The sequence below is a fragment of the Salvia miltiorrhiza genome, chromosome 4 (assembly GCF_028751815.1).
Source record: "Salvia miltiorrhiza cultivar Shanhuang (shh) chromosome 4, IMPLAD_Smil_shh, whole genome shotgun sequence".
NCBI classification, from domain to species: Eukaryota; Viridiplantae; Streptophyta; class Magnoliopsida; order Lamiales; family Lamiaceae; genus Salvia; species Salvia miltiorrhiza.
The window spans coordinates 33,659,339-33,672,261 of record NC_080390.1 but is presented as its reverse complement, the minus strand read 5'-3'; the positions used below and the strand labels follow the sequence as shown (position 1 = coordinate 33,672,261).

Sequence of the window (12,923 nt, the reverse complement as noted above, 5' to 3'; positions counted from 1 at the left end):
ATTATTAATCCTAAGAAATCTGGATTAATAATACTGGGTCGTGGGATTAAACCGGGTCATCCGCATTATTACTAAATAATACCAAACACTAGACTGATATGTACTAGTAAATTAGCTAATACAGTGTATTAGCCAATATCAAACACGCCATTAGTGTGAACATGTTTATTTGAAAACTAGTCAGTCTACTTGCTAGTTGATTACAATCAATTTCAACCGATTCATTGTCAACTGGACCTGTTTCTTAGACAAAACTCTAAATAGCAACGAAAAAATTATAATTGATGTATCCCCCATATATCAATACACATTCGTTCGAGAACAACAGAATGATATATTAGACATTTTACTTAAACTTGAACATGAAACCAATATTAAAAATAGTCATTTTTTGTTGCCACTTGTTAAAGTGGACCTTTTTATCTATTAATTTATAATATATTTTTATAATAAATAATTATGAAATTACTATTTCATCCGTTCGTAAAACATAATCTATTTTTGTTATTTTTAAATGTTCATAAAAAGTAATCACTTTTTTATTTTTGAACAATACTCATAATTTATTATTCTCAATATATTTATTACATGATTGTCCATTTCTATATTAATAATATAATTAATAATTAATTATCGTTATTAACATTAGATATTATATGAGTATATTTTTGGCAGACGGAGAGAGTGGGGCCGTTGCTAACATACGCTTGAGGCGCAGAACGCAGTCCCGCTATCTCCTTCCTGAGCCTCACATCACTCTCTTTCAGCAATCACTACACTTTCACTCTGGGTAACCATTACTATCTTCTTTATATTAACCCCATCCCTCCACGCCCACACCTCACACTTTCCACACAAGGAGACAATTACAGTTGCACAAAATGGATCCGCCTTTGGTAAATGAGGCGTCGTTTACCGCCGCCGCGAACCCCAATTCGTACAGTTTGGCGGGGCTGCTTTCCTTCTCCGGCAGCGGCGGGCTGGGGCTCAGAATGGGGAACTTGGGGCGCAGCGGCGGAGGAGACGCGTCTCTCGAGGAATCGACGGTTACGGAGCAGAGCGGGAGCGGGAATGGCGGTGGCCCGAAGCGGAGGAGGGATGTTGGGAGCTCTTTTGATGACGACTCCTCCAAAATTGTCTCCACCAGCAGTGCTAATCAGGACGTGGTATATACCGTGCTTCTCGAGCTCGACAATGGCTGCATTAGAGAGAGAGAGAGAGTTTATATATCTCTGTGTGTTTAATTTCTCTTTTACTTAACTTGTTTTTGCATTCATTTCATACTATTACTTCCAGCTGTTTTTCCTAATTTCTGGTCTTGAAATTTAGCCCTAGAAAATAGTATCTCTCCTTGCTGAATGTTATTCTTTAAATGTTTATGCGGTAAACATTTCATTGTTCCGTGTTTCTGTACCTAATAATCTTTAAGAATTCATAATCACATAATATTTTAGTTGAGTAAGAATGCTGGATGAGAATTAGGGATATTTAGTTTATTTTGTACATTTCACTTGTGACTTGGCGTTTGTGTCAATTTTATTTGATCAGATTGAAGAAAATTGAAATGATCATGTTGAGAGAACTTACCCCATCTTCTCTGTGACAGACTGATTCGAATGCCAAACGAGCAAAGGTATTTGATTCCGGAGATCAATTGAAAACGGAAACAGAAACACATTCGGGGAGCAGCAAGCCTGTTGAGGAGAAAAGTAAACCCGAACCGCCTAAAGACTATATTCATGTTAGAGCAAGACGGGGTCAAGCTACTGATAGCCACAGTTTAGCTGAAAGAGTCTGTTCTTGCTAGCCTGATTTGAGATCTCACAACATGTTTGTTGGTATTTCTCGCCTCTGATTTCTCTCGTTTATCTCAGGCTCGGAGGGAAAAGATCAGCGAAAGGATGAAAATCCTGCAAGATTTGGTACCGGGATGTAATAAGGTGCCCTGAATTTAACTATGCTAATTCTTAGTAAAATGTTCATATCTATTGTATGCTGAATAGAACAGTATTTATGGGTTTCCTAAGAGTATTTGGTTTGCTAGTTTTCTGTAGAAGTTAACTAGAAAAATCAATGGCTAATCAAATATATGTTTCTTCAGGTTATCGGAAAAGCTCTTGTTCTTGATGAAATAATTAATTACATCCAGTCCCTACAGCGTCAAGTTGAGGTAGCTCATCTTCTATTGCCATTTTGTTTACTTCATCTTTTCCCTGCCCTCGTGCTTAACTCTAACTCTGTTCTTTGTAATTTCTGCTTCAGTTTTTGTCGATGAAGCTTGAAGCAGTTAACTCGAGGTTGAGTCCCACATTAGAAGGGTTTCCCTCCAAAGATGTATGTCCAAAAGCATTTGTAGATAACTTGGATATTAAGTTTCTCTTCAATTTGATTTACAGTTTTCTACCATCTTTTTGTTTTGCTGACATGAGAAGTTAGGTAAATGAGGCCAATTTGACTTCTTAAAATAGTAGTAACATTTTGTTATAAGAAATTTTAACTTCACAAACTAAAAGGTACCTTGGTGAACCTTTGTTTTTATGGAACTCTTTACATTGGGTTCTGTAGACATAGGCAAAGAAGCGACTAACTTTGTGCCTTGCTGTCCTAAAATTCTTCCAAAATATATAGAAAGTTAAATATAATACCTTGGTTAAGGTGGGTATGGAGTTTTCTCTTTATGTTTTGGTGCTACATCTGTAGATATTGATGGTGAAAGCACATTCTTACTCCGTATGCTTATTTCCACGCTTGTTGTCGTGTTCTTGAACTTGTCCCTTTTGTCTAGAGGAACATTACTTGCAAACTCTGCACTACTTTCTTTCTGACCAAACATCGTATCTGCTGATAGCATAGTATTTCAAGCGTGATGTCCTTGCCTCTTGATTCTCTGGCAGTTAACTAACTTTGTCTCACTTGAATACTTGGTTGACGCTAAATTTTTTGGGTTTGCAGCTAGCAGGACCTGCATTTGATGCCAACGGGATGATATATGGGCCACAAACACCGGGAGTGTACGCCAGAGGATCGCAGGCGGAGTGGCTTCACATGCAGGTTGGAGGTGGTTTTGAAAGATCAACATGACAGAGCAGATGTAGCATATTCTTGAATGGAACCAGGTCCAATTCAATATCATCATTTTATATAGATTATTGACCTCTTTATCTGTTTCTGGATGTACAAGAATAGGTTCTTTATTAGATATTGTAATCATTGTATGTTAGTAAGCACGTGTAACTTATTTATAAGAATTGTCTTAAACTTGTAATTCCTCAATTTGTTTGTGAAAATAGATCTATCTTCTTACATGAAACATTGTAAAAATTTCACATTTTGTAGTGACATGGATGTTGGAACCAAATCTTGAATTTGATCTGATGTACTACACTTGAAGAAACTGGATTATAAGTTATGAAGATATCAATGGAATTAGGTGACGATGTTTTTTTTTTTTTTTTTTTCACTTGAATTAGGTGGCAATGTTACATAAAAGTTTATGATACTTGTAATAATGTTGTGTTAATAATCATATTATATATAAAAACAAAAAGTGTGTAACTAAATTCAAATTAATATAGCTACTAAAAGGTAAAAATCCATCACTACAAAAACAAATTTCTTCCGTGTGCTCTATTCTAAAACCCACACTGTTGTTCGCTTGAAAACCCAACGAGTATTGCCGGCTGGACATTGTTGTCGTCGTGATTCTCATCTTCTCAAAATTCCGATGAGATTCATCTCCCATAAAAATTTGAACCTCCGCCTCCGTTCAAAATCCCCAAGAACCAATCGCCTGTAAAGAAAATGACACCTAGGCGAATCTCCAATTTTCTGGGTTGATTCGATGTTCTTCCTAGGGATGGCAATGGGCCGGATCTGGACCGGGTCTGGTCAATACCAGATCCAGATCCGTTTTCATATACCAGATCCAGATCCGTGGATCTGAAAATTTTGGATCCAGATCTAGATTCGTCAGATCCGCGGGTCCACGGGTCCAGATCCATGGATCTACTATTTTTAAATTAAATTAAAACAATTTCACAAAATCAACAACATCTAATTTCCATCATGAAAAATATAACACAAAATACTTTTATCTAATTACTTTTAGTTTTTATTCTTTTGAATATAATTTATTTATTATTTTTAATTTAGTTATTAGTAAACTAAATATAAAATATAAAAAATATATATAATAAAACGGATTCACGGGTCGGATCTGGGCCGGATCCGGATCTAAAATTTCAAGATTCAGATCCGTTTTCAAAACTGAGATCCAGATCCGTCGGATCCAAAAAATTGAGATCCAGATCCGTAAAAACGAATCTGGATCCACGGATCTGGAGCGGGTCCAAGATCCACTGCCATCCTTAGTTCTTCCCATGATTTTCCAAAGGGATGGAATTTAAAGTACCCACTTTGGTTAGTTATCTTACAAAATTACCCACCCATATAAGATGTCTTATAAAACTACCCACTTTGCAATTGATGGTGATAGGTTTGCATCGTTTTCCGTAAAAGTTCTTACACTTTTCTTACACAAGTACACTTGTGTAAGAAAATGTGTAAGAGAGGTAGTTAAATATGACTCTAAATCTGAGGAAATGGCATTATTTGCTAACTTACGTCATTATTTGTAACCCTAAATGCCTTAAGTTCGAAAAAATAAAGACAGGTTTTCATGTTATTAAACATCTATAAGAAAGTTGAAAAAAAATTAAATGAAGCGTATTATGAAACAAGTATTTTTTTTAAGCTAATACAACAATTACCCGCCGGTTAATCGTAGCCGTTAGCAGTAGCCGGCCGGAAATGGATACCGGCGGCTACTTTAACCGGCTAGGATTAACAGGCGGGTAAATACTTCATTAGCTTTATAAAATATTCTAGTTTCATAATACTCTTGATTTTAAATTTTTAAACAGACCTAATTTTTATTATTATTATAAACTTAAAGGGGGATTGGACAATTCACGGGTATAATAGCTTTCTAGGGTGGGAATCTCTTTGCAGTAAATTCACGAGAAGGAGATTGACAATATAAACTCAATAAGTCTAAATTTATTTAGTTTATTTGATTGTATATTAATTAATATTGTAACACATAAAATAATAGTAAATGGTGCATAAAAAAATTACAAAATCCTCTATTATGAATCAGTGACACATAATACACCTTACCAAGTGGGTACCCGCCAGAAATATGTAGCCGGCTGCCGTAGCCGTGGGTAAGAAACTACTCACGGCTACAGCGTACGGCTACTCAGTACTGGCGGGTAAGCTATTAAATATTTTTAAAATAATATTTCATATCATTTTATATAATATTCGTATTTTTTACCCTTAATTTACTACTATTTCTTCTATTTATACACGGAAACCTATTTTTTTTTTAAATTATAAGCTTAAAGGGTGATTGGACAATTCATACGGCTACAATGCAGCTTTATAGGGTGGGAATCTCTTTGCAGTAAATTCACGAGAAGGAGATTGACAAAATAAACTCAATAAGTCTAAATTTATTTAGTTTATTTGATTGTATATGAATTAATATTGTAACACATAAAATAATAGCAAATGGTGCATAAAAAAATTAAAAAATCATATATTATGAATCAGTGAAACATAATACACCTTAAAAAGTGGGTACCCGCCAGAAATATGTAGCCGGCTGCCGTAGCCGTGGATAAGAAAATACTCATGGCTAAAGCGTAAGGATACTCAGTACTGGCGGGTAAGCTATTAAATGTTTTTAAAATAATTTTTCATATCATTTTATATAATATTCGTATTTTTTACCCTTAATTTACTACTATTTATTCTATTTATACACGAAAACCTATTTTTTTTTTAAAAAAGAGTGATTGGACAATTCATACGGCTATACAGATAGGCGAGAATATTGGAAGCTTTATTGGGGGGATATACACGGCAATTTAAAGGCTTGTTTGACCAAGAAACCCATTTACATGTATAAGAATTGAGTAGAAGTTTTAACCTAGCCGCACGGGTAAAGTTTATTTTTTGAGAGAGAGTGAGAGAGAGAGGCAGCCGAGAAAGAGAGAGACAGAGGAGAAAGAGCATCGGCTACTCATTTTTAAGAGAGAGGAGAGCATTCCAAACCCAAGGTAAATTGGAATGAATTTTTGTTTTTTGCTTGGTTTTCTTGTTTGTCCATGTTTGAATGAGAATCATTTTTTTTGAACTTGAAGGAGAGCATCCACGATTTTTTCAACGTCCGAAGGCATAGACCATGGCTTCTTCTTCAAATCAAGTAAGTATCCTATTTCGTTGATTTTAAATTCGTGAATAAGGATGTTATTTTCCACAACAAGTAGAAGCATGTTATTTTCGTGAATTTTTTTGGACCGGATTGTTTAATTCGAATTACTTGTGTTCGTGAATTAATTATGTTGGGACGAAAATTACATTGTTTAATTATTGGGACGGAATTTACTTATGTTGGGACGAAAATAATTAATTATTGGTTGTATATTCATTTTGGTTGTAGTCATTATGTTTAATTATTTTGTTGGGACGTGAAATACTTATGTTATTTTGTTGTAGTCATTTTGGTTGAATTAGTTATGTTATTTGTGAATTACTTAGTATATAATTTGATTTAGTTTAATTTTAAAATCATTTCAATTATTTAAATAAGCTGAGATGCCAAAGAATTGAATTGGGTAGTGCATAATTATTAAAGTAACGCGAAGATCCTCTACATGTACATAATTATTTTCGTGAATTATTTGATTTAATAATAATTCTATTTGGTTGAATTAGTTATGTTATTATTAAATTGATAATTATTTGATTTAATTAATTATATGTTGGCTTTTTAATTGATAAATTTTTGGTATTGAATAGATCGGTTATCGGAGGCCCGACACAATAAATCGCCCCGGGACGCAGATCAGTTCTTACTACAAGACCAGTTATTTGTCCCTGGTACCCGAGCGACTGAGGGAAATTGGGGGCCACGCACTGGAGAATACGTTCAGGCATGGTTGCTTTGGACATTTGTTGGATTGGGAGCCGGGCTACAGGTGCAACATGGCATTGCATCATATTGTCTCTCGTCATCTGCTGGATAGTGACGATGTGATGTGGTTCTACATCAATGGCCAGAAGGTTTGCCTTGATCACGCCGCTTTCGCTCTTGTGACCGGATTGTCATTTGGGCAACATAGTTTCGATCCAACAGCCCGCCACAATTTGAATAGTAATGTAGCATACAGACGAGTTTGTGGCGGGCGGCGCTTGTCAGTTAGGGAGTTGGCAAGCATTTTTTTTGAGCAGTGGACGGAGATTGACGACCCCGACGGCTCGATAGCACTGCGTGTGGCCCACCTGTTGGTGCTACACGCATTTATTTTGGGCGTGGACACGCCACGACCCGTGGAGATCTGGACGTGGGCTTTGGCGGAGGACTTGTCGGAGTTCTCCACATTTCCTTGGGGTGCAGCGGCATATAATCGCTTGAACTTCAGGATGAAGAAGATGTCGGTAGAATGGAAGTACCACTTCTATGGGCCTTCTTGGGCTCTATATACTTGGGGTCTTGAGGTTATTCCCGCCTTGGGCAGCCACATCGCTCTACATAATGCCGGGATATTACCTAGATTCAAGAGGTGGACCTTCTTGAGTCACAACATTGCAGACTTGCAGCCCCTATTTGAGTCACCGGTAATAATTTAAGTGTTTATTAGTTAATTATATTTGATGTTATGAATATTAATCATCATGTACATATATTTTTTATTGCAGGAGACCGGGCTTTATGAGTTGCAGCCCGAACAGCAGGAGCTGGAGACGCATTGGTGGCTATAGGTCGCGAATGAAGGAGATGTCCAGTTTCCAGGTCCGGGCGTCTTCGGCCAGAGGAATCCTCGACCGGATACGGGGGGTGGGGACCGCTCTAACGCATCTATTCAGATGGAACCCCGACGTCGCAGTTCGAGGCGCAGAGACCAGGGAAAGCGGCAGAGACCACAGGTGGTTTCGTCCTCGTCGAGCAGTGGCCAGCGGGATCAGAGTGGCGGCGGCGATCGCCCCGTGACTTCCGGCCGGAGGTCCCAGAGTCAAAGGAGGCCCAGATACGGGGGAGAGAGCAGTGCTGCTCATGGGCCTTCTGGTTTGAGCGAGCAGGAGTGGCAGCGCATGGAACAGATGGTGCGCGAGAGTGAGGGCCGGGTGGCGAGGCGTGTGGAGGAGGGCCTATTCACGAGGCTGAAGAATTGGGCCGAGGAGACCTTTGGGTGTATGCGTTGCCGATGCTCGCATAGCACCGATGTACGTCAGCCCATGCCTGCTCCAAGACCTCAATCGTACAGGCGACGTGAGCCCGAGCCCGAGACGGAGCCCGAGCACGAGGATGCGCCATCGCAGCAGAGGTCCCCTGCACACCAGTCGCCTGCTAGGGACGCGGGTCACTCTGCCAGTGATGATTATCAAACCCCACCGGGCCCGCATACTGGTTTTGGTGTGCCCACGACTTTTGGGGCTGGCGGACACTTGACCCCATATATGGGGCCACGCTACTCGTACACTGAGCAGCCCTCGAGCTCAGCACACCCATTCGAGCCGCCTCGTTCTTCGCTGCCGGTTCTTCTCGAGGCTGGTTATTCTCAGGGAGATATGGAGCGTTTCTGGCAGCAGTTTACTGGGGTAAAAGCTCAGTATTTGTTTTAAATTTAACTTCTAATTGAAATTACGTGTCATTGTTAAACTGTTTATATGTTTAACTTTTGTTGTTTTAATGTAAATATAGGGAGCTTCTGCTTCTGGGGCAACACCTGTCCTTCCCGTCAGTGTTTGTCCACCACCACCACCAGAGGGCGCGCAACTGCGCCGAAGCCACCGTGAGCGGCAGCTTTCGGCTGCGCTGAGATCCCCATACGTTCACAGCCGCGAGCCGAAACCTGTCGACAAGAAGTATATTGAGGGATTTACTCGTATGGTGGAGGGTATCCGTAATGGGAGCTACAGGAAGTTGGTGGTGACAGAGAGTGGGCACCCGATGAAGAGGACGTTTTGGCAAACTCTCATGAGCAGGACTAAAGACCTCGAGCCACAGGTATCTAATATTTTTGATGCATTTGTTACATGTAGTATTATTGTTTACTTAATATTAACATTAAAGTATGTGCAACATGTAGATGCGTACATGATGACGCTGAGGCATAGGCTGGTGACCGGTACAGACCTGCTTCAGGACATCGATCACAGGACGCATATCATATTGGATACGGAATTCTTCGTAAGCATTAACATATTTTGCGTTTATAATAAAATATTGTTGAAATAATGTTTTTCTTCTTTACAGGCTTTTTTGGATAGAGAATACAAGGAGCTGATGGAGAATGCGCGCCGTATGTTTAACTCTCGTGCAGAGCAGCGGCTTATAAGCTCTGAGGCTCCGGTGTTGTCGTGGAAGCCGGCTGCCAAGCTGATGTATTCAGTGTATGGCAAGGGTACCTCATCGACTCAGGGAGATTGGTTGGATGCCATTGCGGTACACAATTACACCTACATCATAAATAATTTTGATGGAAAATAAAAAGGATTGTTGATCAAGTATTTCTTCCTGTACAGGTCATTGTTCCTGTATTTGTCGAGGGGCGTATCGTTATCTGTAGCATTGATATGCTCACGGGTAAATGTCGCGTATTCGATCCAAACTTGTATCGGATTGGGGCACAGTCACGCCACGACATGCTGCGCGCTCTGTGTCCTTTGGGCCGTCTTTTCTACCGGGTCCTTGAGGTGTTCCTTTGGTTCGAGAGAACACGCATTGTGGAGAACCCGAATCAGAATCTCCAATGGCGTCAGCTGCAGATCGAGTATGCTGATCCTGCCGAGCAGTTTGCACAGAGCGACCGAGTTAGCTCTGGTGTTTTCGCGTGCATGACCGTGGAGCGTTTGATCGCAGACTCGCCGAGCCTGGAGTGGGGCAATAATAATTTTCATCTGTATAGGGACAAGATAGGCAGTGCCATCTACGAGTTTTGCTCATCCCCTGATGTACTTTGAACTTGTATTCTATGTACATTATGACTATTTACCAACATTTTTACCCCGACATGTTAGTATCTTCTTATCTATATTTACTTCCATGATGACTTGTGATACATATAAAACTGTAAGATAAGATGAATAAACTGATTACCCGCCACAAAAGTGTAGCCGTGAGGATTAGCCGCCACGGAATACACTACTAGCGGCTACCACTTTTTTTACACTTTTGTGGCGGCTAATTAGTTTATTTGGATTTAATGACATTTTTAATGCATAACCACATAATTTTTGAGTTTCAAGTGTTTTATTCAAAAATAGCCTATTATTTTATGTGTTTACTGTATTATTTTGTGTTCAATCAAATCATGCATAAAGTGAGTATTATTACCCCACTATAATCCAATTTTTTGCAGATTCAGTATCTCTCATATTTGACATCAATGTATACTTCTTGTAATATAAAAAAATAAAATTAAAAATTAAAATAAAAACTCTAAATTAAGGTATTCGTGTTATAATATAATATTACTAAGAGGGCTCAAAAATTCACTATTATGTATATTATGCAACAACAAAATATTATGAAACAAATGGATTAATTAGCCGCCGGAAGTTCATAGCCGCTGACCAGTAGCCGTGTATATTTTGGAACACCGGCTACTGTTCACGGCTATGAATTTCCGGCGGCTAATTGTTTTTTTAGAGCTAAAATATTTTTGTGTTTACATTTCAGGAGTTTCAAGTGTTTTCTTCAAAAATAGCCTATTATTTTATGTGTTTACTGTATTATTTTGTGTTCAATCAAATCATGCATAAAGTGAGTATTTTTACCCCACTATAATCCAATTTTTTGCAGATTCAGTATCTCTCATATTTGACATCAATGTATACTTCTTGTAATATAAAAAAAATAAAATTAAAAATTTAAATAAAAACTCTAAATTAAGGTATTCGTGTTATAATATAATATTACTAAGAGGGCTCAAAAATTCACTATTATGTATATTATGCAACAAAAAAATATTATGAAACAAATGGAGTAATTAGCCGCCGGAAGTTCATAGCCGCTGACCAGTAGCCGTGTATAGTTTGGACCGCCGGCTACTGTTCACGGCTATGAATTTCCGGCGGCTAATTGTTTCATTGGTTTCTAAATATTTTTTTGTTGCATAATACACATAATAGTGAAATTTTTAGTCCTCTTACTAATGTTTTTATAATGCAAACGTAAGCTAATTTTTTTATAAATTTTCAAACATACAGTATACATTAGAATGTGAAAGTGACGTGAGTTGGGCAATTATTGTCTCTTCATCACATTTTAAACTTGTGAAATTGACGTGAGTTAGACATTTTACAAAAACCGAAGCATGTCAGGTCTGATTTTCCAAAAAACCAAGCATGTCGGCTTTGACTTTTTGGACTTTGGCTTGGGTGGGTACTTTTATAAGACAAGTTATAAAAGTGGGTACTTTCGCCTATTCACAGTTTTCCAAATCCCCCATCTGTTCTCGACTAGGGCCCCACCTCCGATTGAAAATCAGCTACGACCAAGTACATTTTAGAGTTTTTCCTAGTTAACTTTGTAATTGCATATCATACTAGTTTTCTCCTACCTCCATATGCTTATACGTATGCTTTAGTAAATCATACTCCACTATTCTTGTATGTAAATGATATACTTCATCCGTCCCTCAAACATCTTCCTCTCTTTCTATTTTGGGCCGTTCCCAAAACATCTTTCTAACCTATTTTTGGAAATAATTGCATTCGCTATTATTCTTACAATCTTCACTTTTTGCGGGACCCATTCTCCACCCATCAAATACACAATTAACTTTTATTAAAATCCGTGTCACCCTTCCTTAAGAAGATGTTTGGGGGACGGAGGGAGAATGTAAATGACATTATTTATCTTAGTAAATTGAAGTTATTCTTATATGTAAATGATACTTTTATTCGTGGCAAATAACACTTTTACTCACATTAAATGATATTTTTATTTACGGAAAATGATACTCAATATAATATTGACTTATTTCTTAATTTAATTAACAATAAATATTTTTTGTAATCCCTCCGTCTCACAAGAACATGAACATTTGTAAATGGCACATGTTTTAAGAAATGTTAGATAAAAGTGTACAGTGAGTGAAAAATGGGTTCCACTTTTTATAAAGTAAAGATAAAAAGTAAATGGATTATGGTGGGATATTGTGCAAAAAAAAAACGTTCATATTTTTGTGAGACGGAGAGAGTATTATATATAACACTTTTAATGCACGCAAATGACACTTTTAATGATGCAAATGATACTTTCAAATGAAACGATAAATGATACTCCCTCCGTCCGCCAAGATTATGTAAAAATTACTATATTTGGCGTCCGCCAAGATTATGTCACTTTCCTTTTATGGCAATGGTCCCACCATCCTCTTTAATATTTTATCCTTACTAACACTCTTTATTTACAAAAAACCCTCTCAAAATTCAATCTCAACCACACATCTCATAAAGTGGTGGGACCCTGTCTTCTCCACTACATCAAAATCATCACCAATTTATTAAATCTCGTGCCCAAGCAATTTTACATAATTTTGGCGGACGGAGGGAGTACTTCGCAAATGATACATTACAAATATCAATTTTAATAAAAGAAAATGATACGTTTAATATATATATGTAAATGATACTTCAAATGATATTTTGTATAAAAATAAATTATATATTATAAATGATACTTTTAATGCACGCAAATGACACTTTCGAATAAACCAATAAATGATACTCCCTCAGTACTATTACTTTTGAGCACGGAGATTAAGAAATGTATAATTAATAGATAAAGTGAGTTGATGAAGATTATTTAAACATTATTTTAAAAGTAGGTATAGAGATAGAATGGT

General features: G+C 37.7%; 1 protein-coding gene across 1 annotated transcript; it reads left to right on the top strand.

The window, feature by feature from the left end:
- Positions 1 to 691: 691 nt before the first annotated feature.
- LOC131021256 (transcription factor bHLH79) lies at positions 692 to 3,358 on the top strand. Its single transcript, XM_057950367.1, has 6 exons — positions 692 to 1,166; positions 1,607 to 1,792; positions 1,875 to 1,940; positions 2,102 to 2,170; positions 2,263 to 2,334; positions 2,953 to 3,358. The coding sequence occupies exons 1-6, from the start codon at positions 882 to 884 to the stop codon at positions 3,079 to 3,081; spliced, it is 807 nt and encodes a 268-aa protein (XP_057806350.1). The 5' UTR covers positions 692 to 881; the 3' UTR covers positions 3,082 to 3,358.
- Positions 3,359 to 12,923: the final 9,565 nt, after the last annotated feature.

Excerpts from the sequence above, each read along its gene's own strand:
- LOC131021256 (XM_057950367.1), top strand. The coding sequence starts at position 882 with ATGGATCCGCCTTTGGTAAATGAGGCGTCGTTTACCGCCGCCGCGAAC. Across the intron at positions 1,793-1,874 it reads GCCACAGTTTAGCTGAAAGA|GCTCGGAGGGAAAAGATCAG; the intron begins GTCTGTTCTTGC and ends CGTTTATCTCAG. Across the intron at positions 2,171-2,262 it reads CCCTACAGCGTCAAGTTGAG|TTTTTGTCGATGAAGCTTGA; the intron begins GTAGCTCATCTT and ends TTTCTGCTTCAG.